Genomic DNA, 26,303 nt, shown 5'->3' with positions numbered 1-26,303 from the left:
TACAACATTAATCAGCCCACAGAAAATTGAAAATTATATCAAATATAAAAAACACAAAGCATATATATAACATACATGCTATCTGATAATTTTAGGCAATAAAGCTTTAAAACAAAAGTAATGGTCCTTGAAACAAAAGTTTCCAAAATCTTTATCTTTAGTTAGTAAATTACATTCTGATCATATTTCACTGAATCGTGGATTAGGTAAGCAAGTTAAGTTCCATGACATTGCAGGAATAAAAAAAATGTGGTTTGACTGTCAGTGGTATATTTTAAAACGGTGTTGCTGCCCTAAGCCAGGTCCAGTGCAACTCCCATAGGCATCTCCCTCTCTGTTCTGATGCCACTTGACCTGAATTTTGAGCAGCAGAACATGACATCATGTCCTAGAACTCTGCCTCTTGAGGAAGCAAGTCATCAGTGGCATATTTATGTTGGGTGCTGCTCTAGGGCTGAGGCCGAGGTCAACGCCACATCTTCTCCCTTCGTAGATACTGTCCTCAATGTAGGGTGCATTTTAGAGTTATGGTAACACTACCATATAGATGATCTAAACTTGTCATTAAAATATGGTAAACTATATTGTCCCTTTTACCTGATGCAGTAAATAGTAGCAAATGATAAAAATAATCTCTGTCTGGTAACAGGCTTTGTGAGGAACATTTTATTAAGTGTAAGCTGCAGATAGTCTACCTACATGTGGGTTCAGATATGTATATATAAACACACACTATATGACCAAAAGTATGTAGACTTCTGACCATTACACCTATATAAACTTGTTGGACATACCATTCTGAAACGATGAGCTTTAAAATGGAGTTCCAACACTTGGAATTACGCATGGTAATCTTAAACTTGTGTTCAGCCATGGAAACCCATTTCATGGAGCTCCTGACACACAGTGCTTGTGTTGATGTTGTGTCCAGAGGCAATTTGTAGTGAGTGATGCTACAGAGGACATGCAATTATTTTACACACTACATGCTTTAGCTCTCGGCAACCTGCTGTGTGAGTGTGCATGGTCTACCCCAACAGTGTAGAATATGAAAGAGTCAGCTCCAGACTGTATGACCCAGAGATTCAGCTTCTTCACCCTGAGACCCTCAGATTGGGGGAACATCCTGAGAATTAGGGTAATTTATTGCCTGTGAGGTGGTTTGCATACAGACCGTACACAACAACAGATCTCTCTCCCTCACTATATATATATATATATATATATATATATATATATATATATATATATATATATATATATATATACTAAAAATTGTGGACTTGCCTCTGTGTAGTAGCTGATCCTCTCTACTGATGTGAATCTGGCTTCTGTCTCCGTCATCAGCCGAGCAGTAAATTGGAAGAGTCCTGTGAGCTGAACAAGCATGGAAATCAATATATCAATCCATTTACTGTTACTGTTACTCACTAAATGTCAAAAATTGCTACCAATACTTCCCAAGCCATGGATTCAATTTAGAACCAGCATTTGAGTTTTAACAAAAACATGTTCTCCAAATTGCATGAGAATACACATATCTTTTGCCATACAGGTCATGAATGAAGATGTGTACATAAACCCTGGCCACAGCTGTAGAATTTTTACCCCTTTCTGCTGTATTTTGTACGAAAATTGAGACACAAATGTATTTTCCCAGCTCACATACAGATCTAAATTGTCAGTGTCAGGTAACTGTAGCCATTTCCAGGAATAAAGAAGAAGAAAGTGCTGCACTTTAAAGGGACACTACAGCCATCATACACATTTTAATGCATATGATAGCTGTGTGGTTCCTTCAAATTTGTCATGTGCTCCTTGCAAAAGCATGAGGAGATTCTGTAGAATCTCCCATCTGGAGATTCTGTAGAATCCCCCCATATACATTTGCCTCATTTCCCTGAGTTCAGCGTGAAACTGATTGGCTCCTTCTTGCAGCCAATCAGTGGCAAGAATAATGGGACCACAGAGGAGGTGGCAGCTGCAGGGCTGCACCTTCTACCCCAAGTTGAAAAAATTATTTTAAAGTAATCCTTTGGGGCTTTAAGTAAAAACAAAAGCACAGGCTTATACCTAATGTGTACCTCCAATCGGTTATATATACAATGCTGTGGGAAAAGTATTTGCCCCTGTTGTAAAACATTTGTGTGACAAAAGAGCAAAATAGAAAAATCAATAAGGGGCAGAAACATATTTACACTTACAATTTAATACTTATTTCTAAAAATATGAAAGTGATCCCTTTAGAAAGAATGAAATATTAAAGTCTGAAGTGCTGTATTACTGTGGTTAATTGTCTTTATCTGTCTAAAATAAAGATTGGTACATGCTATATGGATAACTGAATAGTAACCTGAGATGCATATCATGAAACAGTCAATGAAATGAATTTACTAAATTCAACGGGATCCAATACAGACAGCCAATGTTGCAGAAGAGCACTCTACTCAATACTCTCTGGCCCTCAGAGCTTAGCTGAAAGAATGATAGGCATTACAGTCTAACACAAGTAGAACTGGTGGACCCTGAACCCTACATTCACTGATGTACCTGCATAGCATAAGATATTGCTAATCCTGCATACGCTGGTGGTATGTGTCCCTGCATCAGAACTATGCACAAAGCCGTAAGCGTGATAACGGCAATGCTGATCAGGTCGAGGCGCACAGCCAACCAACGTGTAGCACAGCTTAACAGGAAATGAGGCACATGGCTGGAATCCAAAAGCTTCTGAAACCTAAAATTGTAAAAAATGGAAAAATTCAAAGAAACATGCTACATTATATGTTTTTTCTTGTTTTATTTTCTCTCCTTTTATGAGCCGGTTTATCAAAAGGAATTTGCTTTCAGAAACAGGTTCGATATTTTTATTTTGATCACTATAAGCGCATGAATCACTTTTTTGTTTTCTTGGTATAAAAGATGGAAATATGTTGATCCCAATAAAATGCCGCTTAGAACTACATTTAACTACCATAGTATCTAAAATACTTTCACTACATAGAATATAGTAATATTATTAGATAATAACAAATATAGCATTATACAAAAGAGAATCTCAACAGAATATATCACTTTAAAAAGAGAGAAATAGAACATCCGACATGCAGACTCATTCCTCCAAAACGTAGCTTTTATTTATTTTAGAGTTAGAATCAGTCACACCTCCTCAGGAATTTCAATAATCAATCAATCTGGATAAATTACAAAATTCATCAAAGAAACAAAGATAGATGCCGAAGGGAAAAGGCGGTTAAAAATATCACCGGTGATAAATGAATTACTAAAGCATTGCACAAGTAATAAAGATATACCATCAAGCTAGGTGTGTTGCTGCACAAAAAAAAAACATTTTTCCACACGAAATCTATAACTTACGTGAGAAGGGCATCATTGGTTTTACTGTAGGCCTGGACTGTAGTTAATCCATGCAACGTTGATGTGATGTGAGATATTAATGGCGAATGACTTATATTATTCAAACGTTTCAGCTCACGGATCAGTACTCTGCAATGAAAGCATTTATTGGTGTTTAGAATAATATTCATACAAATAACATTTTGATTGGGAGCAATTAAGTTCAGCGTTATCTCTTTGTTGAGCTAGTGTTGCTCTGTTTTAAAAATATGTGGTACTCAGACATTACATCCTACACAAATTAATTTTCATATTTTTCAAGTGAAGTCAATCCTGATGCACTTCATTTCTTATTCACAGGCTGAGCTGACACCAAAATCAACGACAAAATCAACGACAGCTCCATTTTAAACACATTTTTTTCTATTTTACAGAAAAAGTAGTAGGCATCTGGAATAGACTTCAAGTGAAACTGGTCTAGGCAACCACAGTAAAGGATTGCTTGGTAAATGCATATACTGTAGCTATCTTAAGGAAGCAAATAAGTGATTACAAAATGGCACACCAAGTGGGCCAATTGGTTATTTTCTGCCGGCACTATCTATGTAAATGTCTACAGAACAATGTCTATAGAATAATAACCAAAAGCAATAAATAATTCACAAAACATATCTTTTATATTTTGCCTTATTATATATTACCATGTGGTCAATGGAATATTAATTACCTTCTCGGACATGCATAACTGGCATAATCAACAACATCTCTACTTCCTTCCTTCAAAATTAATATTTCATAATGATTTTAATGTGAGGATCATACGAAACTCCTTAAATATCCAAAAACTAGGTCTTACCTTGAAACCTTGTTTATTACATAGAAGAGAGCACTTAAAGGTATGACGGACAAAAGGAACCACGGAAATACCACACTTATAACAGCAAGGCAAAATAAAACAAGGATTAAATTCTGAAAGAGTTGCTCCAGTTGGCTTGGAAGATGTGTATCAACTAAAAAGATAAAGAAAAACAGGGCTTTAGATAAATATGGTGTTATTTGTGGAAATATCAAGCATATGCTTAAAGACAGTTTTGACTTAAACCACCAATGTAACCAGAGAGTTCTGCTCTTAGAACAACTCGATGGTAGAAAATAGTATGTGCCAAACATTGCAGCAGAACAACCAAAACATCTTAGATGCATCCTCTGTTCAAAAATGAAGTCATGTACATTCTTATTGAAAATTGTTTAAAAGAAATGTTTAAAAATGATAATCAGAACGGTCATATATAAGCAATGACTTCCTCTTTCCAAAGGACATTGTAATTATAGTTTAAATCTAGGTGGCCTTGTGTCTATGTTCACATTAAGTGCAAAAGAAGCATATGGGTTCATATACCTATAACAAAAATTATATTATGCCACTTTCTTGCCAAAAAATAGGGCTTGTCTGCCCATGTAATTGCATATTAACAATTACGCAGCAGGTACAAAATCAGCTTATCATACTACTACAGCTATGTTATTACAATGAAGTAAAACTGTGCACATTAATAACTATAATAGGAGGTATCTCTAGGCCTAGGTTGACTAGGACTAGAATGCCACTCTGAATGGGATGATAAACCACTTGATATGTTCTGCTTGCACACACCTCTCCACTATTTTGCACCACTAAATATGCAACTATGAGAAGTTTCAATGATGCCCAACTCACCTTCATCCATGTCTTTAGTGAACCTGTTTAAGATGCGCCCAAGAGGGGTCGTGTCAAAAAGCCTTACTGGGCTGCAGAGAATTTTGTGAAACAGCAGATCATGGAGTCTTGTTGATGCCTTTAACGTACTCTAAAAATGGAATAAACCTCAGCTTATCATGTCCTATGCTTTGTGGGGTACAGAATTCATACAACTATAAAACTGCTTTGGTTTGAAAGTATACATTGAAAGTAAGGGAATAATTCTATGGTTATTTGTTTAGATAAGATGAAAACCGTTGTTATCATTCTGGATTAGGGGTAGTAAAATGTGGACCTTTGGCTGAGAACTACATCGCCCATAAATCTATTTAATTTGTGAAGCTGCAGAGACCTTCTAACTTCCAGACTGTACGGACATGGTCATGGATTTGAAACCTCTAGCCAGATTAAACCCAGGTGCATAGTCTAAAAGTATTCAGGTTCACTGATTAGGCAAACCTGACAATATACTCAGACATTATCACCTAAAGATTGCCCTACTGTGTAAACTGATACATTGGCACAGTAAAGCTCGATGTAAATCAAATTCACAACAAACTAGCAAAAAAAAAATACTATTACATAGAGCCTTGATCTGAGAAATTGTTGTATCTCCCTTTTTCCATGAAGCACCATAAATGCACCCAGAATACATTAAGTATGTTTTTTTTATATGCGTATGTGTACTTTTCAAAGATGATCAAACCTATAACCAGATGTGGAAAAATACACACATATATTAGACACTCCCATACAAGCATTTGAACACACATATGCACACATACACTAGACAATTATATACACACATACACGCAAATCAAGCAGTGTGCTCGGTTTAAGGTATATGTATATGAAATGTTACATAATAAGTCTTACCTTTACAAAAACATATCCTCGGATGCATCTTGTTAGAAGGACTGCTGCCAATCCAGAAGTATAAATCAGTATATAAAACTTAAGGTTAGGGTTATCGCTTACATCGCCAGCAACAAGAGTCCCATTGCTTGCAGAAACAGATGTATTCTAGGGAAAAAAGAAAAGTTACCTTAATAAGTTTGAACTTTATATGTTACCTGAACGCTTGTGAAGGAAAAACGTTCTTTGAATAGATGCATGTCCCCAATGGTCCATCAGAAGATGGTGTATTTGATTCTTTTCAATGAGCCGGTGTTCAGAAAGCAATATGATGAGTCACATACGCTTTGGAGACATCATGGTTCCTTCTTCAGATATAATACAAACTGGAGTGATGAGTTTGCCAGCCAGAAAAAAATCCCTGAAACTCTCTAAATCATTTGCTGTCCTCACGAACTCCATTTCACAGACAAACTCATACATAGTCCGTTTAATAAAGAGGAAGCAATGTTTTCATTTTGTGCACTAAAGACTCATCCGTTTAACCGCTAAATGTTATAAAACTGAGCTACTAACTTATTTTCTTTTAGGCACTGCACCGTCAGATTCGCTTACACTATACTATGTCACTGAAACTTTCCAAAGACAACTTACATTATTCCATGATATCTGCATTGTTTTTGTTAATCACTCACCCCATTACCTTGATCAATCCAGTAGCTAAGCCACCAATTGCAAAAGGTTACACTTCCTACACTAAACAAAAACAAAACAGCATTGGCAACAAGCAGGATTGGTCCTCCAGCTGCCTTGACGTAGACTCCATAAACGGACCATGGCACAGAACCTTCTGCTTTCTCTTCTGCTTGCATGAGTCCTGTGAAATGTTATATCGAATAAAACGTTGATTCCCAATAGGACAATACGTAATAGAACACAACAAATTATTTATTCAGATGAAATACTCTATAATAAATAACTTGGCCTATGTGTGGATGCAGACTGAATGTTCACATACCCCTGGCCTCCTCCTCCGCTTTGCAGCTTGGGCGAACGGTTCCCTTCTCACCATCATCTAGATCTGCGTGTACTACATTGCGTACATCTGAGGAGCTTCTTCTCAGACAATAGTGAGATGAGTGCTCTTCTGCCTTTTCCGTTGGAATTTCCGCGTCCTGTCCATCTTTTTCTGCATTGCAAGTATTGTTGTCTGTATTGGATCCCTCTGAATTTAGTGAATTTATTTCATCGGCTGTCTCGTAATATGCATCTGAAACATCAATAATGTCAGTTTACGTTCTGATTATCAAAATAACATGTAACAACCTTTATTTTCGACAAATTTGGACATTTAAAAGGAAAATTAAATTAGGTGATATTTAAACCGAAATAATTTGGGCTTCTTTGGATTTCCAGGATGCCCAGGCCTTAAATAGCTGCCTCTCTTGCCCCATGGAATGTTAGGATGTATTTTATAATATTCTGTGCTGTAAATTATAACACAAATTTTAATGTACAGATCATTTCAAATATTAACAGAGACTCACAATCTTGAAAATCTGTCACCTTTAGACTCCTAGGTACTGTATTTCGGGTGACAAACACACAAAGTAATGAAATGTATTCTACATTATATGAAGATTGTATGCATCGACATGAAAGCTTATAACTGCAGCTGTGCATAGAGGGATTCCTCAATTACATCTTTATTTATTTGGCATATTAACAACACAACATGTTTGAAATCAGGTTACCTTCATCCTTGCTGCTATCACAAAGAGAAACATAATCACTACTGGAATGATTTCTATCTATGTTTGGTTCCTTTGTGGTCCAGTTGACATTGTCTTTAAAGATACTCTGTAAAATAAAGTGTGATAATTGAGAGAGTGGCACTTACAAGTTTGGTTAAAATGCACAGTGATACATTAATTAGCATAATGCTACGTGTACAACATTTTTTTTGTAATAAATTGTAAAAACAAAATAGAGTTTCTCATTTTGTTCTTACCACTTCCCATGTGCCCTCAAACAGAGCTGCGTAGTCACCATTTAGTTTCATGAGTTCTTCATGTGTTCCTTGCTCTGTAATATGCCCTTCTTTCATGAACAGAACCTCATCACACTGTGAGAGATACTGAGAAAAAATACAATAATTACAGTTCTATTACTCACACCTGGCTTCAAAATTCAATTAACCTTCTTGAGACCTGCACGTTATGCAAAGTCTATAATTTTCAAGAAAAAAAACACTGTCTTATGTATTGGTGATAGGTCAATTTGATAACTGCAAGGACTGGGAAATACCCCTGGCCAACACAGGTCAAGATTGTTATTTTCTCAGACAGCCTTCAATTGAACCACTACAACCTCCAATTTGGTAACTAACTGTAGCAATGTTATACAAGCAACCTTCAAAAGGAGATGTAGAATGACGTTAGCTTCAGCCCTTTTTTGCTAAGAAGCCTAGCATGACAGTTGTACGTCTTGAAGCTCTGCATAATAAAGATGTCTGTTTAACCCTAAAGTACACAAATCTAGGCATTGGAAATATCCAAACAATAACCTTATGTTTGCATTAAACACGTAAGCATTTTCTAAACATCCTACTATAGAATATGATGGCACTATATAAATGAATAAAAATAATGGTAATCATGAGAATTAAAAACATGTGCTAGTTAATCTCACATTGATGAAGCCCATGCAAACACTACCACTTTTACCTCCTGGAGCTTGGAGACCAGTGGTCTGCCGTGGTCTCCCCAAGCCTCCCCAGGCCAAACACACACTCTCTCTCCCTCTATCAACATCGGTGAAACTTACACAACTCTCCTTCCCTTCATCACTCTCCCCATCCATTTTACCTCACAAGGAGCCCTGTCTTCGCTTTATCTAAAACTATTTGTGCAAGCTGCCAAGCTCCTCCCGCCCTACAACCTCTGGGTCACATAACTCCTTGGTTACCATCACTAGCTGTCTCTCTAAAATTGCAACTTTTCACTACCTGAGACTCAATGTGTACAAGAAAGGTTCTGGTTATTTCTGCGTCCCCTTTATCCCCAATTCCTGATATCCTCATCATTGTCAAGAATTCCAGAATCTAATCAACAGCCCAAGTTCACTGCCTTGGCATTATAATAGGTGGTGCGCTATAAGTAAAAGGTAATCTTTTAATTATCAATTTAACATTTCTCTTTTGTTTTGCTTCTTTTTTAAAGCAGGTGGCACATTTATGGTTCATTGCGTTGTATAATTTAACAAAGGTGGACAGTAATTTTTTCAGAATGTTCAGTCAATCGTCATCCACTTGTACTGTACCTGCATTTGGTGCGTTACAAACAAGACACTCCTATTGTGCATTCCAATTTTAATTGCCTTTTGGAATAATTCTGCTCTCACGTGTACATCTGATGCACTTAGTGGATCATCCAGAAGAACTAGTCTATTTTTACTATAGAGAGCCCGGGCCAAGCTGATTCTTTGGCGCTGTCCTCCACTGAGATTCACTCCACGCTCCCCTATCTATAGAAAAAAGAAAATTTAGTATCAGAAGGAAAAGTATCCCACTGTTCACTGCACCATGTGGATGTTACCATGCTTGTAGAGTGCAGATGTGTTGAGTAAGCAAAGGTACAGTATGACCAAGTGCTTGTAACCTCAACCTAATGCAGATCCCCTTACGCTAAATGTGATTGAATGTGAAGGCCAGCTTCAATTATACCTTAGAATTATCATCCCTATAATGTGCTCGTTCACAAAAAGGTTTTCTTCTTTCTCATGCCTGCACACCAACAATACAGATGAATACATTAACTCCATTGAGAACATTTACAATGTGAATGAAAAGTTATGTTCTACTGGCTGTAATTTAATTATGTGAAGATTGGAAAAGCAAGGATGGACAAGATGTCCATATTTTCAAGGTACAGTCCATTAACTGATTTTTCTCTGTAATGCTCTTAAGCCAATATCATTATGATAATCACACACCCTATAAAATTAAATAAACCTGTCCCTGAAACTTGCCTAAAACAATTTGGTCTTACCTCTGTTAAGTCTCCATCAGGTAATGAATCAATATCTGGTTGCAAACAGCATGATTTTAATACAGTCCTGTATCTGAACATAACCAAAAAAAAAATATACAAAACATTACAATAGGGAAAAGTGCTACCAATATTGAAAACACGTGATATATTAAATTAGTATTCTACAGCGAGCATGTATTGTTTTACTAATACCACTTATTTGGAAGAGAAAGCAATACCTGGACAGTGGCGATCTATGATAATTGTACCTCTACATAATATTTTGTTGGCACTAAACATTCCAAAAGCCGCTTGACATACAAGACCAAATGTGTCTATTCAGGGTATCAAACATAGAATGAAATCTGGCAACCCACATGCAACCCAAAAACAATAAGCATTTATTTTTGTCACTCCTTAAGTATAATTCTATGCTTCCAGTTTTCCCATGTTATAAAAGAAGAAAGCTCTATCACTGAGAAAGTCTATTTTTAAATGTAATTAACAGCACAAATAAGGTTCAAGCCCTTTGTACATAATATACTGATAATGAGGCACTACTGCTCCCTTAAGCAAAACACTAACACATCTTTTCGTTAATGTAGAATGACAGCTAGAAGATATTTTTTGAAGAAAAAATTATTAGTTATTGACTCTCTCTAAAGTTGAGTAAAATATAGCTTTTTGCAAAGGAATTCCATGCAATAACCAGAGAAGGCTAAGATGAAGAAGAAGCAGGACTTGCTTATTAACACAGAACAGACTGTTTTATAGCACACACATTGATAGCAAGGCATTTGAAGGGGAATAGGGACATAAGGCCATGTCTAGGGGCAACCATGAGAAGGAGGAGAAGAGTTGGCTAATGGTGAAAAGCTGGCTAGAGGGTTCAATCAAAGGTTCCCACTTCCAGGCCATAACATAGATCTTCTAGCCAAGTATTGTTCTGCACAGAGAGAAGATTCAGACTAAAGTGGTATTTTCCCATTCTGAATCTCCACCTTATTTTTTACATCAAAAGATGTATTGGTTTTAATGAGAAATTGGCCCAGAAGCTTCCATTGCAGCTGGCATCTTTTAGCTTGCAAATATTCAAGACAACTCAGTGGAGTCTTACCAGGGACAGTAACGGCCTGTGAGACCCTGGGTCAATTTAACATATGGAGTAAAACTACAACAAAAGTATAGAAAGCAAAAAAACAAAACAAAAATAATTATATTAAGTGGAACACTCTCAAGCTGACTCCAATAGGACAGACAAAAATTAATGCACATGGATGTGCAAAAACATATAAAAGTAAAAAAAAAAATAATTTAAATGAGAAAATCAAAAAAGAAATATACTTGCAAAAAACAAAGCATACAGTCCACAATCAAATAAATAGTGAAGCAAAAACAGTCAAAAAAATTGCAAAGTGACGAGAGAGCTGTTCTGTTGAGACAAACATTTTGGCAACTCAACCTTTGGAGAAACATCACTTTTGCTTGATACATGATGACTCCAGTATGATTCCAGTTTCCATAAATATCATTTTTAAAGGTTTGCAATATTACTTCTAACTAGCTTCAACTGGAGATAATGAGTTCAAAATATACCTTTCTCTGTTGTATTCTTTCCCAAACAGTATATTTTCCCTAAAGGATGCGTTGTAGATCCACGCCTGCTGAGGTACATAGGCAATGCTTCCAGTCACCGACACAGTACCCTGTAATAACGTCATCTATAGATTGGGCATAAAAGAACAAGCTTAACAAATATAGAATAGCACATTATTTATAAATACAATGCAGTATTTATTAATAACGGGAAATCTAAGCAAAAGCAGGAGTAGACACATTTTAAAGCCATATAACATGAACAGTATTAGCATTATACAGTATATACAATGGGCACCAACCTGTTTTTTTTAATATATAGGCCCTGTTTATTAATCTTGTTCATGCTTAGTGGTTATATTGTAGTCATTTTTCCCAAAACATTGTGCATTTGTGTCTACTTGTAAAATCCTGGTATTTTATGATGTGTTAAACACTAATTACACAACGGTTGTTAAATTATAAATTACAGTATAATTAATTATAACAATATGTAGTGCAGGGATATCTTGGATCTGATAATCTTAATGAATATATATCAGCATTGAAATTAAAACATACTAACTGAATCAGTAATATATTTTCTTCTCTTTATATGGTTACCAAATACAGTTTATATTGAATTCTGGAATGTAGAGCATGACAACTCAATTAAATTTACAAGTAATTTAATTAAGCTGCTTGGTTAGGTGTAGTCATTTCCTTCTAAAATGCCTTAGAGCTTATAACGAATAACTTAATTTAGATATTATTATGTCTAACTATTTATTGATTTATATGCCGCCATCATCTTCCACAGCACTGTACAAAGGTAAAACAGTACATAACAAGTAGTATATTACATATAAAATTCAACCTACAATAATCTAATGAGGACATGTAGTTGAATGACAAACCTTGCTTTTTCCATCATCATCAAGATGAATTAATGTTTGGGTGGCTCATTGAATCTAGACCCCTACCGTTCACCCCTAATTTAAATGGAATGTGTATAATGACCTATTTCACTAGTAGAACATTTCTCAGAAGCCGTCAGGTTCGCTGCTTCAGATGTTTCTGCCTGTTAAGACCAAGACAGCTGAAGAGGAGAACGAGGTTCTAAAGGATATTAAAGTGAAATAAAGTTTAAAAAGCAAATTTGAATTTTTTGTGTGGCACACAGTGACAGAATCAGCAATTATAATGCCAATTACTTTTTCACACTGATATCTATCTGTCATTAACTGCCTAACATTAACATTAACTGCCTAATTTGATGCCAAATAAGAACCATGTGGCCGATTAAGTCTGCCTGTTTTTTCCGACTCAGACCTTCATCAGTCATTGATCTTGTACTGGATTCCTGCCTATCCCATCTAACTTTAAATTTCCCATACCATGTATAGAGCTGCTATAAGTGGCCACATGGCTCCTTTTGTCAACAATAAATAGCTCTGTCAAACCACAATGATTTTCCACCGAATCAACACAAGACTAATGAGTTCACCATTTGTGATTGTCTGTCAGGTAGCATATTCCTGCCACGACGGAGCATTTAACGTGAAGTACTTTACAGTTCTTCACTCTGTAAACATGGTAATACAAAATGAAAATGGAAACTTTTTAGACAGATGGTTTTATTTCTACCTATAATCCTGTGTGTTGAGGTGCATTTTTTTTAATTGTAATGCTGCATCTAATGTTGCATTTCCCTAGATGAGCATAACTGAGCCCGTGTTGGGTGAAAACATTGTCTAATAATGTGTAATAAGCCTTAGTTTTGACCAGAGCACCCGTATATCACATTACTAGATGCCTATAGACTACGTATATTTCTAGTGAAAGTAACTTTTTAACAAACATTTTTACATCTAGATCATGCAAGATGTCAACAGTCGATTGGTTGCAATTTGTCTAAAATATCTGTATATAGCATTTTCTTTAATGTGAATTTTAGTAGTGTTATTTGAACTTAAGGATTATGCTACTAGATGATGGGCAAAATATTGTGACCAGTGAACTGTCTTGCACAATGTCACAAACCTAAAACCTGAGTTGGGCAAATATTACATTTATTATTTTTGTTATAATTTTTACCAATATATATATTTATTGTTTGCTATTAGGCCTAGATAAACTAGGTTTTCCTAGTTAAAATGTAGACCATTTATAGGATTGTCACCCAAATTTAACTATAGCAAAATTCCAAACAAGCTGGGAAAAGTGTGTCCCAGCCCTTTGTTCTTGAATGGTTAATATACTGTACTAACCAAGCCTATTTTGATGGTGCTTAATGCTTATTCCCATCAACAGTCCTATCAAATTACATACGTCACACTGAGATAAAACATATTAACAAAGATAACTTAGATCAACATAAACTTACCTGACCTAGCACGGATAATATTAGAGAACTTTTACCGCTTCCAACACTTCCACAGATTCCTACAAGTTTACCCTGTGGGAAAAAACGAAATCTATCTATGTTCAAATAAGAACATCTTTTATTTTTATTCTAGAATTCTCCTTTTGTTAGTAGAATGTCTCGTGCCTAAAAAATTCATCCCAATGGATTATCTCATAAGCGTACCTTTAAGAAGCTGCAAAATCTAACAGGAAATGTTATTACATTTAAGATTCAGTTACAGAAAGTGGAGTAAGATCACTAAATTGGACAATCTGTGCAGCTGGCTTGTATACACTATGATAACTGTATCGAGCTGGCCCCGCCATCACAGCATGCTGCTCTGAGTAGACTGCTTGCATATGATGTCATATACTGGCATTCAGTACATACGTACACTGTTGGTAAAAGGTATTACAAAATAACAATAACCAAGAAAGTTTCAGTTCACATAAGGGGCAGTATATTAATAATATAGTTCCATATGATCTGAAGGAACTTGCATACAATTAAGATGTAATGCCATACCACAAAGGAGCCATTTCATGTATTTTTTTTATACTTTTTACATTTTATGTAATGACTTATTATTTACTTATGTATTACACTGACTGTGTTGCAATTGCTAAACAACCTTATTTAGAAGTAAGAAAACATACCTCTTGCAAAGTGAAGTTTATATCATGAAGAACTGGAGCATGCTCAGATGAAGAATATTTCATACCAGTGGCACACAAGGGTACTTTGTTTTCATCGGTGTTCAGGAATTCCAGGCCATTTTTATGTGGGATCCCCTTCCCATCTTTTGAGCTATTTGGTTGTATTCCATATATTGTTTTGGAGCTGCTTGACTCTTGTTTCCATGAGAAGTAAGCACCTCTAAATTCAATAATATTACATGATCTTCCATTTTGTTTACTACAAATGTAAATTTCTTCCATCAAGAACAATTTCTGCAAATAGGTATTTGAAATACAAATGGGAAATGATGTATCATAGGTTTATCAAGTTATACATCGTATCTCGAAAGGTAGTATTATGGATACCTGAAGAAGATTAAGGCTTGAGTTTGAGGCTTTTTAATACTCTATTTCCTGCGAGTCTGACTGCACTGGAGATTTGCACTAACTCCTACACACTTCTCATTGCTGGCCTAGACCAGCTAACGCCACACATCCATATGATGACGTAAGTATGATCATCGCAACCACTGTGATATGAACAATGTGTGTTCTGGAAGCATGATATTCCTGAAAATCCTGAAAATATATCTTAAAAATAGATATAGTACAATTGCAACTCATTTCTGAACCACTGGTGCTCAATTCAATATGGAGTCATTTTTCAGAACTAAACAAAGAGTTTTCTAAGAAAGACCAGAACTTGTCTGTCACCAATGGCCCATGAAGTAGAATTTATATATATATGATATATATGGTATAGAGCACCAGTATTATGCTTGATGTGCACAATGCAACTGTCTAAGACGTATGATACCTAGATACTCTCCCACAGCCATTTCCTGGTCTTGGACATTAAAAAGCTGCTCTTAGTAAGTATGAGTAAATGCCCACCTTAAATCTGGATATGGAAACAGAGGCCTCAGCAGCTGCTTTTATGCCATGCGGTATCATTTTGAGAGCCGAAGTCATTGCGTTAAACACTGTAACAACTGTGAAAGCCTACGAAAATAAGGAAAAAACAAGATAGTAAGAGGGAGACAGGACCATGCCCGAAAGTATAAAAAAGCCAAAGGTAACCCACTCTCTAAAAGAGAGGTGAGACAAATTTAGAACTGACAGATTTAGATAAATCGACACATTAGGTAAAGAGGACCCTGCCCAAAATCTTATAATCTAGATATAAAAACCTTAAAGCAATGGTTTGTTTCTTTTATTATTGCCAGTAAAACATTATCCGAATGCCCATCAGACAAATCATATCACTACTGCATTTGTAATCCCATATCAATAAGTTTTGTTTAACCACACACATATTTACATACCTCTGATGCACTCAAACTATATCCAAGGGTTACATGGACTGTAAATGTACAAACACTCGCCACAACAGCCACAATTGGGGCTACCCCCGATGTAATACTTTGCACGTAACCAGCTTTTTCCAAGAAGTTTTTTTCATCATTTCTGATCCCTAACACAGAAAATAGAAGTAGTGAACAAGTGGGAAAAAAGGTTTACATTCATTGGTACCATCGCCATTACATGCAAATCAATGGTAGAAGTTCATAATGCTGTGCAACCTTATTCCACAAAGGACGCAGAGCCTACATTTGATAAATACTGTGCTATAAAGACTGTGACAAATGACACTCACCTTGAATGTTCTGGATAAAATAATTTTCCCATGCATACATTTTAATGAATCGAATACAATTTAGAATTTCATTCATTCTTCTCACTCTTCTATCTGTGATTACTATACATTTTGCCCTGAAATATGCAGTCAGCTTGGATGCCAGCATCTGAATGCAAATGACAAAGGAAGCTTGCGCATTAGTACCAGGTGATGCTTTATTTTTTTACAATAGCAGTATCTGCAATAAAATAAAAAGCCTTATGGAAGGAAGATAAACTTACCATGCATGGATAAAATAATATAAATACAGCAGAACCTATTAGCGCTGTTGGTCCAAGGAGAAAAGTTGTATAAATCACACCCAAGACCGCAACAACAGGACCTGCAGCCAACACACAGCCTATGGCAGCTACTTCATAGAGCCGATAACCATCATTTGAGCATAAGTTTACAAGCTGGAAGATAATAAAACACATTCCTAAAAATACATTTATTTTATAGCTGCACACTGATACCAGAAACAATATACAAGAATAAGAAAATTATTAACTTTAATGAAAATAAATATCCACCAATAACAAAACTATTTCAATCCAAAATCTGCTTAAATAAAGTTACTTATTGGAAAACTTGGAATAATTATTTTAAATGATTACCTCTCCAGCTGTAACATCCTTGGTTTCTTTTAGTTTCAGGATTTTTTGGAAAGCCATGCCTAGCGCAGCTGCCTTTAAGCGGATTCCCGTTCTATAGTTCATAGCCCAATTAAGAGAAAAAGACCAAGAGCGGATAAGTTCTGTTGAAAAAATACCAGTCACAAGCAGAATGCCATAAAGGAGGTTTGATTCCAGAGCTTGTGTGTGATCTAGGAGTGCCCGGACAAAAATGGCCTACGGAAAAGATTAAAGGACACCTTTAGCCTGATAATATATATTCTTAAATCATATATTTTAAAAAATAACTTTAAATCTGGATTATGTGATCTGTGTTTACATAGCCTTGTGACAAGAGCTGCAATTTTTTTTTTTTAAAGACTGACTATTATGACACAAGAGGCTATGGTTTGGACTTTGTTTTTTAAATACGTGAGCAAAATAAATGCATATTTTTTAATTTAAATCATAAACATTATCAAGTGTGTCAAAATATATCTCTATGTATGTATATTATGATTATAGCTTTTATTTTAGTCAGCTGAACACAGAGCGCAAACACATCCACTGTCATATTGATTGTGTTCATATCTTGATTTATTTAACTAACAGACAGTACGTACTACATACTGTAAGAATGATGCCCACGGGGGGGGCCAGCATGGGCTATAGTGTACCCTGACTGTTGTGCGGAGGAGGGGTAGGCTTTTTTGGCGGGAATTTTGGGGGTGGAGTTGGGGGAAGATTATATAAGTGGCTGCTTTCCCGGGCTCAGGAACCATTCTTGTGGTTAGCTTACCTGGTTTTCTTTTGTTCGTTGGTTTGTGTTGTTTTGTCACAGTCTGTGGGGCGGCAGGTATCCAGGGGGTTAATGTGGTGGTAAGTGAATGGTTGGTAACATCTGGTGGGAGGTTCTTGGCTGTCAGTGCTGGGAACCTCAGGTCAGGGTGGGGGCATCTGGGTATGTCCCTTCCTTAAGTGGTATTTGGTTATGGTACCTGGATTACTTGGCAAGCTTGGTGTGTTTATTGTATACATTTGCATGTTGGTGTTTTGAGTCATTGTCCTTGTTAACGCACCTATGTTTATTGTTTCAGGTTTTGGCGTGACAATGACTCTAATAAATAAAATTGGCTGTGGCCTTTTCTTATCTATATTCTATGGTGTGGTGTCATTATTGGGGTTAATGGAGAGTTAAGCCTAGCCCGGAAAATCGAAGCTACAACTATTTTGTACAAGTGTATAACAGACTCACCGGTCCGATGAAGTTTGCTACCATGGTAATAGTTAGACATAACAAAGACAGTAAGGATCTGGTGCGACAGAATTTCCACATCGCCAGGGCCAGAGAAGCTTTCATCCCATGTTTCTTCAGTTCTTCCTCCCATAGGCACTGTAATCTGTTTTCCATAAAAAAAGAGTGCAATCATTTCTAATAAGCTCAGTTAAGATAAAAACCCATTAGGGGTAAAGGGTCAAACCTTTATTTTAGAAAGCATCCTTATAACGGGATCTGCGATGAAACTTGGAAGAGTCAACGGTACATATAGACCCATGCTTTGTAATACTTTTAATAAAAATAGCACAAAAGGTCTTAAAGGTAAGGTATGTATTTTTGCCGATGATACAAATGTCTGCATTCATGGTGGAACAAACCAAATTGCTCATTATATAAGTAAATTAGAAGGATTACTGAGCACGTGGCAGGTGCAGTTTAATGTAGTTAAATGTAAAATAATGCACTTGGAAAGTAAAAATCCAAAGGCAGAATATAACATTTGGAATAATTGGACAACAGAAGAGAGGGAATTAGGAGTGATTATTTCTAATGACTTAAAGGTAAGCAGACAATGCAACAAAGCATCAGAAAAGGCAAGCATAGCGCAGGGTTGTATAGTAGCAGAAAAAGTGATTCTGCCACTTTACAGATCTCTGGTCCAACCAAAAGAAAATTGATTCTAGAGAGTTGAAAGAAGGGCTACCAAAATGGTTTTGTACAATAAAAGAAATCAAGAAAGACTAAGGGATCTCAATGTGTATAGGAGAAAAGAGAGAAAGAAGATGAGATAGAAACATTCAAATGCATAAAGAGATTTAACAAAGTACAGGAGGGATTTATATTTGAAAGTAGAATTGTTAGAATAAGAGGTCACAATCTAAAACTAGATAATAAGAGGCTTAGAATATAATGTATAGATGTTTTACTGAGAGGTTGGTAGTGTAACAGCCTCCCAGCAGAAGTGGTAAAGGCATATACAGTAAGGGAATTTAAACATGCATTGCGATAGGCATATTGCGGTCCTGAATCTAAGATGAGACCATGAACTAACTATGAGGTATGAGCCTTCGCATCAGGAATTGTACTGAGCCAAGGAAAGCTTTAACCTCTTGTCGACAATTGACTTGCCTGTCAGGTCATGACTTTAAACGGGTATCTACGATCGTTTTCTTCACCCAAACAGTGTTGCTGTAATTCCTCGATGTAGTTTATTTTTATGAGCAAGTCCTACAATTAGCACTATATCTTCACAAAAAATATTGCATGGAAAGAGTTAAAATACTGGCATGTTAAAGGCCCATGGGGTGTCTAGTTTTAAAAAATTTATGCTTTGATGAGGTAAATTGAATTGGCCCGGTTTAAAGATGTCCCAAAAATAGGACATGGGCATGGATTGACCAGATGTCCAAATTCCCCAAAAACACACACCTCTCAAAAGTTTGATGGGGTAAATTACACTCACTGGCTTCAAAGATGTCCCAAATAGCACATGGGGGCAGAATTACCAGATTTTGAAAAAACGCTACTTGTAATTATAACATGCAGTAGAATCAGTAAATAGTAGAATCTATTTAGCAATTTTTTTTCATTAGCTTTTATAGATGGGTAAAAGCACCGCTTAAATGTAACAGCCATTGTTACGAAGGGTACAAAAAATAAAATCAGCCATTGTCACAAAGGGGTTACAATCTGGGATTTGTATGTCAAATCAGCCATTTATCTTGAAAAACGAATCATCATTTTCGTTTCAAATGTTGCGCAGTATATTTGCATGGTAGGGTTGCAATAAATTTTAAGTTATCTGGTAGTTACCCATACAAACTGCCACTGCAATTACTGCAGCGCAGACACTTTTAAAAGCAAATGATTTTATTTTCCAGATATAAAACTGATTTGACATACAAATCCTAGGATCTAAAGCTGTCCTTGGCTCTTTTTTCTTTAAAGGAATAAATGATTTGGGGAACAGAGGATTATGAAGTACAATTATTGTTATTTCACATGCATTATTACTGAGAAAATGAGTTTGATCATTGTCCAAATATTTTTGCAGTACTGTTGCAAAGACAACTTCTTTCTGGGAGTGTTGTTGCAGATGAAAAGCACAGAGTAGCGGCAAAATGCCAAGCCCATGCTGCTTTTCCGTTTATTAGAATAGTCTGTTAACATAAGGGAGTAAGATAACATTTGACAAATGTAGCAGTTATTTTGTGTTTTACCAACATCCATGACTTTTCTGATCAATAAGATAGTGCAATCTATGTCTTAAATTAAATGTACCTTTTACATGTTCAAGCTGCAGTATATGGCTGGAACTTCAATTGGTTTAAATAATGTTCTACAGGTGCAGGGTAAATATTGAATGTGATTATCAAAAAGGAAAAGAAAAACGTGACCCTGACATATTTGCATACTGTTAGCTTTGAGCTGAACGTTCCTTTTTTATATAATATGATTTTAGCATTATTCTGCAAGCAGATCAATCATTTATGTTTGTTTTTATCTGTGTTTTCTACTAAATGCATGGTGTTAATAGGAAACTAGTGATAAATACACACTATTAATTGAAGGACAGAAGTCGCTTTGCTTGAGTCAATATCGTAACAGCTAAATCCTAGAATGCTGTCCTCTTCACATATGTTGGTCATAAATGTGTGGACTATGAAACGTAAACAATATTTAAAGACAAAGCTCATGCAATGTACTAGTGGACCCATAACACAGGGTCTCAAAATTAAAGATTCTGCTAGATGTTTGACATTACCATGTACAAATAAACATCTAGAACAGTGAATACGGTAATTCATTTATATATGGTGGCATGTGGTAAGCCATGGCGTACCTAGAGCCTGATCTTAGGAGGGACACTGAAACACTTACACTAATATACACCCTAATACTTACACCAACACATACTAACATACCCAATCACACTAACATACCCACATACTAACACACACTGTAACCATACACAAAAACTCACATTAACATATCAGCTCACACTAATACACATGCACACAGACACTCACACTACTCACTCATCCCCAGAAGCTCAGTGCTATTTTTTGGGCAATTTACATCCGTCATCTGTGCATATTCCGCCCAAGCCTACTTTAAGGGGAAACACCAACCAAATATTTTTTCTCCGGACCTCATACTTGAACTTGCCCTTTTACTGACCTCTACAAAAGCACAAGTTCACCATCTTCACCTCTTGCGTCTGAAACTGCAGTAGCATCTCTTTACTATGTCTGAATTCTGAGAAATTAAGAAAACACCTGAAAACTATGGAGGATATGGAGATGCTGCTGCACGAGGTGCAGATGGTGAAAAGAGAAATGGGGTCAGGACCAGAAATTTTTTTGAAACTGGCTTCATACAATCTGTCTGTAACTAAAGAATAAAACATTTTGAAGGAGGAGCAAAAGGAATCCGTGGCGCAAATTGAAAATTGAAAAAGAGAATTAGGTATCTCTAATAAATGGTTTCAGAAGATTGACACTGAATTTGAAAGGTCGCAAGAAGCCTCCAGGCACACCCTCTCCTCCAATTGGGGGGACAGGGGAGAGGCTCTCTCCAAGAGGTTAGAATCATGCAGACAGATTTGTGTAGAAAGCGAAGAGTTTCTCCGAATCTGTGCGCCATATATTCTAGCCTCTCGGAGTACTTCCGCAAAAGACAAGAGTCACGGGGACCAATGTTCCATCTAATTTTTCTTAGTTGGCGTGCGCAGAAAATTTCTCTTGTGCAAAAAGTTTCACAGAGCAAAAATTTTGTGCGCACAATATCCGCGGCGCATAAAGTTTAAAAAAAATTATTATTTTTTTCTTTTTTGGGGAAAAACGGTTATGCGCACAATTTTTGGACATGTGCGCTCTCTAAAAAAGCTATGTGTGCGCGCACAAGCGCACAGCTTAGAGGGAACACTGACGGGGACCGTTTTTTTTTCAGAAGTGCTCGGGAGCCCGGGTTTACAGAGATGAGGACAAAGAATGAAGACACAGGCAGAATTAGATGAAGAAAGAAGACAAAGGAGCAATAAGAGGCAAGAGAAGAAGCTGAACTGCTGGAAGGAGACAGAGACACGGAAAGCGTTGAAGGAGAGTGTGAGAGAGCGTGCATGAGAATATGAGAGACTGTAAGAAAGTGAATGATAAAAAATTGAATTTCCAAGTGGAAAAAGCCCTCCGAATTTCACACGAAAGGACAGGTCAGGAAATGATATCGAAAATGTCTGAATCGTTTTTTCATACATTTGTACAAGTCTGATCAGTAATAACTAAATAAGTAAATAAATGTCTTGCGTTGTGTGTATTGCAATAGAACAATGTACTTGAAGGTCCCAATAATCTCAAATAACTACCTTTGGCTGTTCACTTCAGACAGCTCTTGAGAAGGCAGACTCCATAGGTCACTGAATGCAAGCTCTGATTGTTTGTAAGCCTTCCTTACGAGTGGGGTAATCCAGTTCAGGGTTGTGAAGCAGAAAAAGCCAGCATTATCAATCGGATGAGGATGTCTATGAAAAGAGGGTAAAACATCAGTTTTGCTCAGCATTAGTTTGCACAAGGAGAGCTTAGAGTAGCCTTCCCTGGGAAGTTGCTAGGCAGGTGACATATTCACAAAATTATGGTAATATTGCAACGTAACAAGAAAGATATATATATAATATTTGTTTATCATACATGTGTTACATGAGTTGGATTGAATTTTCTAATGAATGTTATTTCTGTCATATACACAAACCTTGTATTGTAGCAAATATATATTTTTTGTATATTTTATGTTACTCAAGCTTTTTAAAATAATTCCATTTTTTTTTCTGCCAGTGGAAAAAGGAAAATATATTTTGTTTGTTTTTACTGCTTCGCTTTGGCTTTCGCATGATGACTCTTAGTTTGCTAGTTGCCCAATATCTATACTTTCTCAAGCAGCAGATAAGGTAAACCAGATTTTTCCAGGGTATAAAGAAGGATGTTAGAGTTAACATATTTAACTTTCTTGCTAGCTCCCTAGCTTAGGGAATGTATCATAGTCCCTGGCTCATAAATGACCCAACCAACAACCTCTTATTTTTTTCATTGTGCCAAAAACATGTATATCTAATTTTACAAAGGCTTATATATCCTCATCATATATGTTGTCTGGGTAGGCAAGAAAGATAATAAAGAAGTTGGGTATGTTGGTGAATTAAATGTCTTAAAATTAGTCAGAATAGGTTTGACGTTTACAAGGTCATGTATGTAAATAATACAAAACACAGAAAAGGTAGTGAACTAGGTAAGGTCCTCAAGAACTACCATGGATGTGACACAGACAACTCTCTGACACAGAGCTCTCTCCTGGCTCAAATCCTACCTCTTTGACCTTACCGTATTCAATGATTTCTAGGCACCATCCTGCTCTCCCAGGTAGCTGTCCCACTGTCCCACTCTTGCGGGCAGTTGGGATCAAGATGTCTTTTTACTGACCTCTACACCAATATCCCCCAATACGGATGGAAAGGTTCTGTAAGAATTTCTCTAAATGAGAAGACATCTCATTTGAACACTATGCCCCAACTGATAGATTTCATCCTCAAACATAGCCACCTCTAGATTGTAAGCTCATTTGAGCAGGGCCTGCCTTACCTGTTTCTGTATATCATCTTGTTATGTTATATACTAATTGTTATGCCCTGTCTACCCTTTGTACAGCGCTGCAGAATCTGATGGCACTATATAAAATATTAAATAATCATAATAACTTCAACTTGAATGAAAATCCTACATAATAATCATACGCATATAAGGTGTTTCCAAACTCAAGATAAATAATAAAATATATTTTGTTTTATATTTGTATTAGCTGTGTAAAGTTTTGCATTTATAGAACTGTGATTTTCGTTTCCATAATGTCCAACTTTGTTATATATTCCTCTAAATAAATATCAAAATATTAATCTACTCCCTTGCAATATCCCGTCTCTATTATTGCGACTCCCTACTAACTGGTCTCCCCTTCTCCCACCTTTTACCACTCCAATCTGTCCTCCACATTGCGGCTAGATTAAACTTTCTTTGTCACTGTTCTTCATCTGCTGTTCCAGCATGCCAACCACTCTACTGGCTCCCCATACGCTCCAGACCCCTGACCTACAGAGCCCTTAACAACTCTGCACACACATCTCTACGCTCTTATCTAAATATACCCTCAACTTCCCTGTTTGTTCCACTCATGACCTGCATGTGTCCTACATCTCCCATATTCAGGATTTCGCCCGTGCTGGAATTCCTTACCTTGTTACGTCAGACTTTCTCTCTTGTATGCAAATTTCCCACTTTTTTCTATCCTTCTAACATTCAGTCAGCATCTTATCCAAGCCAGTCTGAATGACCAACAACCTCTACAGATCATCCTGACTCGATGGACACATCCAAGCCGTCCTCCCCTACTGTTTCACCTCCCCCTCAACCACCGACTAGATCAGGGGTCCTCAAACTGCGGCCCTCCAGCTGCTGCAGGACTACATCTCCCATAATGCTCCTTCAGCTAAGGGGCTGAGGAGTATGGGAGATGTAGTCCTGCAGCAGCTGGAGGGCCGCAGTTTGAGGACCCCTGGACTAGATTGTAACCTCGCAAGAGCAGCAGCTTCTCCTTTTGCACCAGTTTGTTATTGTGTGTGATTTGAAATTATTTTACTGACTCTGATTGTAACAACGCTATAGAATCTGCTGGCGCTATATAAATAAATGTGATGTAAATATATTGTGTTAAAGAGAGCCCTTGTAGTCCTAAAAAAACATTCTATAATCTGTATGTGCAAGGTAAATGTGAAAGTGAGGAATTGTGGTTAAACAAAGAATTAGCAAACATACTGAAATAGGCTTGTTCTTGAGGGGTTAAAATACACTGCTGCCCTGAATGATGCATTTGTTATAACCATCTATGACTAAAGGTTACCTGTGTGTGCCAGTGTTTCCTCATTGTTAGCAATGCTGATAACTCTGTTTAGTGTTGCTTTACTGTGCTGTAAATCCATGGCTGTGACAGTTCTAACAAAATACTGTTGGCAATGCCTTAACCAATATTGTCCATAAAAAACATACCCATCATGTTAAAAAAAGCACAAATTTACTGACAAAATAATGTTAGACATACATTCTTTTCAACTTAAAATTTACTGAATGCAGCAGTTACCTGTGAGTGGTTCTGATCGGTTTCAAAAGAGGCAAGCTGTTTCTATATCTGCCCGTTTTCTCCATGATGTTCAACAACGTCTTGGACAAAATGTGAAATAGAAGAGTTACAGGCATGTCACGAAAAATCCATTCTGTACCGGTAATGAGTGTAATGCTTATAGCAAGGTGTTTGTATGGGATCTTGGACCTTTCATCAGCCTGAGCTCATATATTCACCTGTACATAAATAGACAATGGCGTGAATCTCGTAATAGACAATGGTATGACCCATACTCATTTACAAAACTGTGAATGCTAAAAAGGGAAAATATTATTCAAAATATCCTAAATTAGACCAATGTTTAAATAGGCTGAGCTATGAAATGCTGGTTCACGTGGAGTAAAATACATTGTAGAGGTAACAGAAGTAGTAGTTATAATAATCACATGAAGGCAAACGAGTGGCAAAATTGTGGGCAGTAAAACATTTTTACTACCAGCTGTAAGCTCCCAAATGTCCTACCGTTCCCAGCACTTCAACGTGAGCAGGGCTGACTGGCTGTTCACTGTGGGGAGGTATGATGCCAGCACTGCCTGGGGCATGGCAAGGGCACCAAGGAGTGAGCGGGAGCTGCCTATGCAAGGATCAGGCAACCCTGTCTGAACTTTGACAGCACTGAAACTTCAGCTGGCTCCCGGTATGGTTACGGGAAGCCTCCTCCTCCTGCTCTACTCCCTCCCAGCATGTGCCGTGCTCTCTATATATAAACCCACATACCACCAGCTGACAGGTCGGGGCAGGATAGTTTTTTTAAATGTTTTTTTTGTTTACCCAGGAGGCTGTGCCAATTTTAGATCTGGCCTTTTAACATCATTAGTGTGTGTGAACCCAAAAACCTGAGGGGGGGAATAACATTTAATGCCTACCCTAC

At 36.8% G+C, this 26,303-nt stretch overlaps 1 protein-coding gene across 2 annotated transcripts in view; it reads right to left on the bottom strand.

The window, feature by feature from the left end:
- Positions 1 to 26,035, bottom strand: part of LOC128473105 (ATP-binding cassette sub-family C member 5-like) — a 31,023-nt gene extending 4,988 nt beyond the window's left edge. The window contains exons 1-24 of one of the 2 annotated variants that reach the window (XM_053455160.1): positions 25,895 to 26,035; positions 25,391 to 25,470; positions 22,575 to 22,730; positions 18,188 to 18,332; positions 16,936 to 17,169; positions 16,561 to 16,734; positions 16,298 to 16,445; positions 15,966 to 16,114; positions 15,535 to 15,642; positions 14,620 to 14,913; positions 13,943 to 14,014; positions 11,578 to 11,702; positions 10,000 to 10,072; positions 9,272 to 9,475; positions 7,962 to 8,087; positions 7,705 to 7,810; positions 6,969 to 7,220; positions 6,646 to 6,827; positions 5,972 to 6,118; positions 5,075 to 5,204; positions 4,214 to 4,367; positions 3,379 to 3,507; positions 2,551 to 2,737; positions 1,288 to 1,377 (exon numbers count right to left, since the gene is read on the bottom strand). In XM_053455160.1, coding sequence (XP_053311135.1) covers positions 1,288 to 1,377; positions 2,551 to 2,737; positions 3,379 to 3,507; positions 4,214 to 4,367; positions 5,075 to 5,204; positions 5,972 to 6,118; positions 6,646 to 6,827; positions 6,969 to 7,220; positions 7,705 to 7,810; positions 7,962 to 8,087; positions 9,272 to 9,475; positions 10,000 to 10,072; positions 11,578 to 11,702; positions 13,943 to 14,014; positions 14,620 to 14,913; positions 15,535 to 15,642; positions 15,966 to 16,114; positions 16,298 to 16,445; positions 16,561 to 16,734; positions 16,936 to 17,169; positions 18,188 to 18,332; positions 22,575 to 22,730; positions 25,391 to 25,455 — 3,450 coding nt within the window. In that variant the 5' untranslated portion in view covers positions 25,456 to 25,470; positions 25,895 to 26,035. Of the gene's footprint in view, positions 1 to 1,287; positions 1,378 to 2,550; positions 2,738 to 3,378; positions 3,508 to 4,213; positions 4,368 to 5,074; positions 5,205 to 5,971; positions 6,119 to 6,645; positions 6,828 to 6,968; positions 7,221 to 7,704; positions 7,811 to 7,961; positions 8,088 to 9,271; positions 9,476 to 9,999; positions 10,073 to 11,577; positions 11,703 to 13,942; positions 14,015 to 14,619; positions 14,914 to 15,534; positions 15,643 to 15,965; positions 16,115 to 16,297; positions 16,446 to 16,560; positions 16,735 to 16,935; positions 17,170 to 18,187; positions 18,333 to 22,574; positions 22,731 to 25,390; positions 25,471 to 25,894 lie in introns of those variants that run through there. The other variant, XM_053455161.1, reaches the window with a different exon arrangement.
- Between the last annotated feature and the right edge of the window lie 268 nt (positions 26,036 to 26,303).

Source organism: Spea bombifrons, chromosome 2 (genome assembly GCF_027358695.1).
Source record: "Spea bombifrons isolate aSpeBom1 chromosome 2, aSpeBom1.2.pri, whole genome shotgun sequence".
Classification (NCBI taxonomy): domain Eukaryota; kingdom Metazoa; phylum Chordata; class Amphibia; order Anura; family Pelobatidae; genus Spea; species Spea bombifrons.
This window is presented reverse-complemented; position numbering and strand designations above follow the sequence as displayed.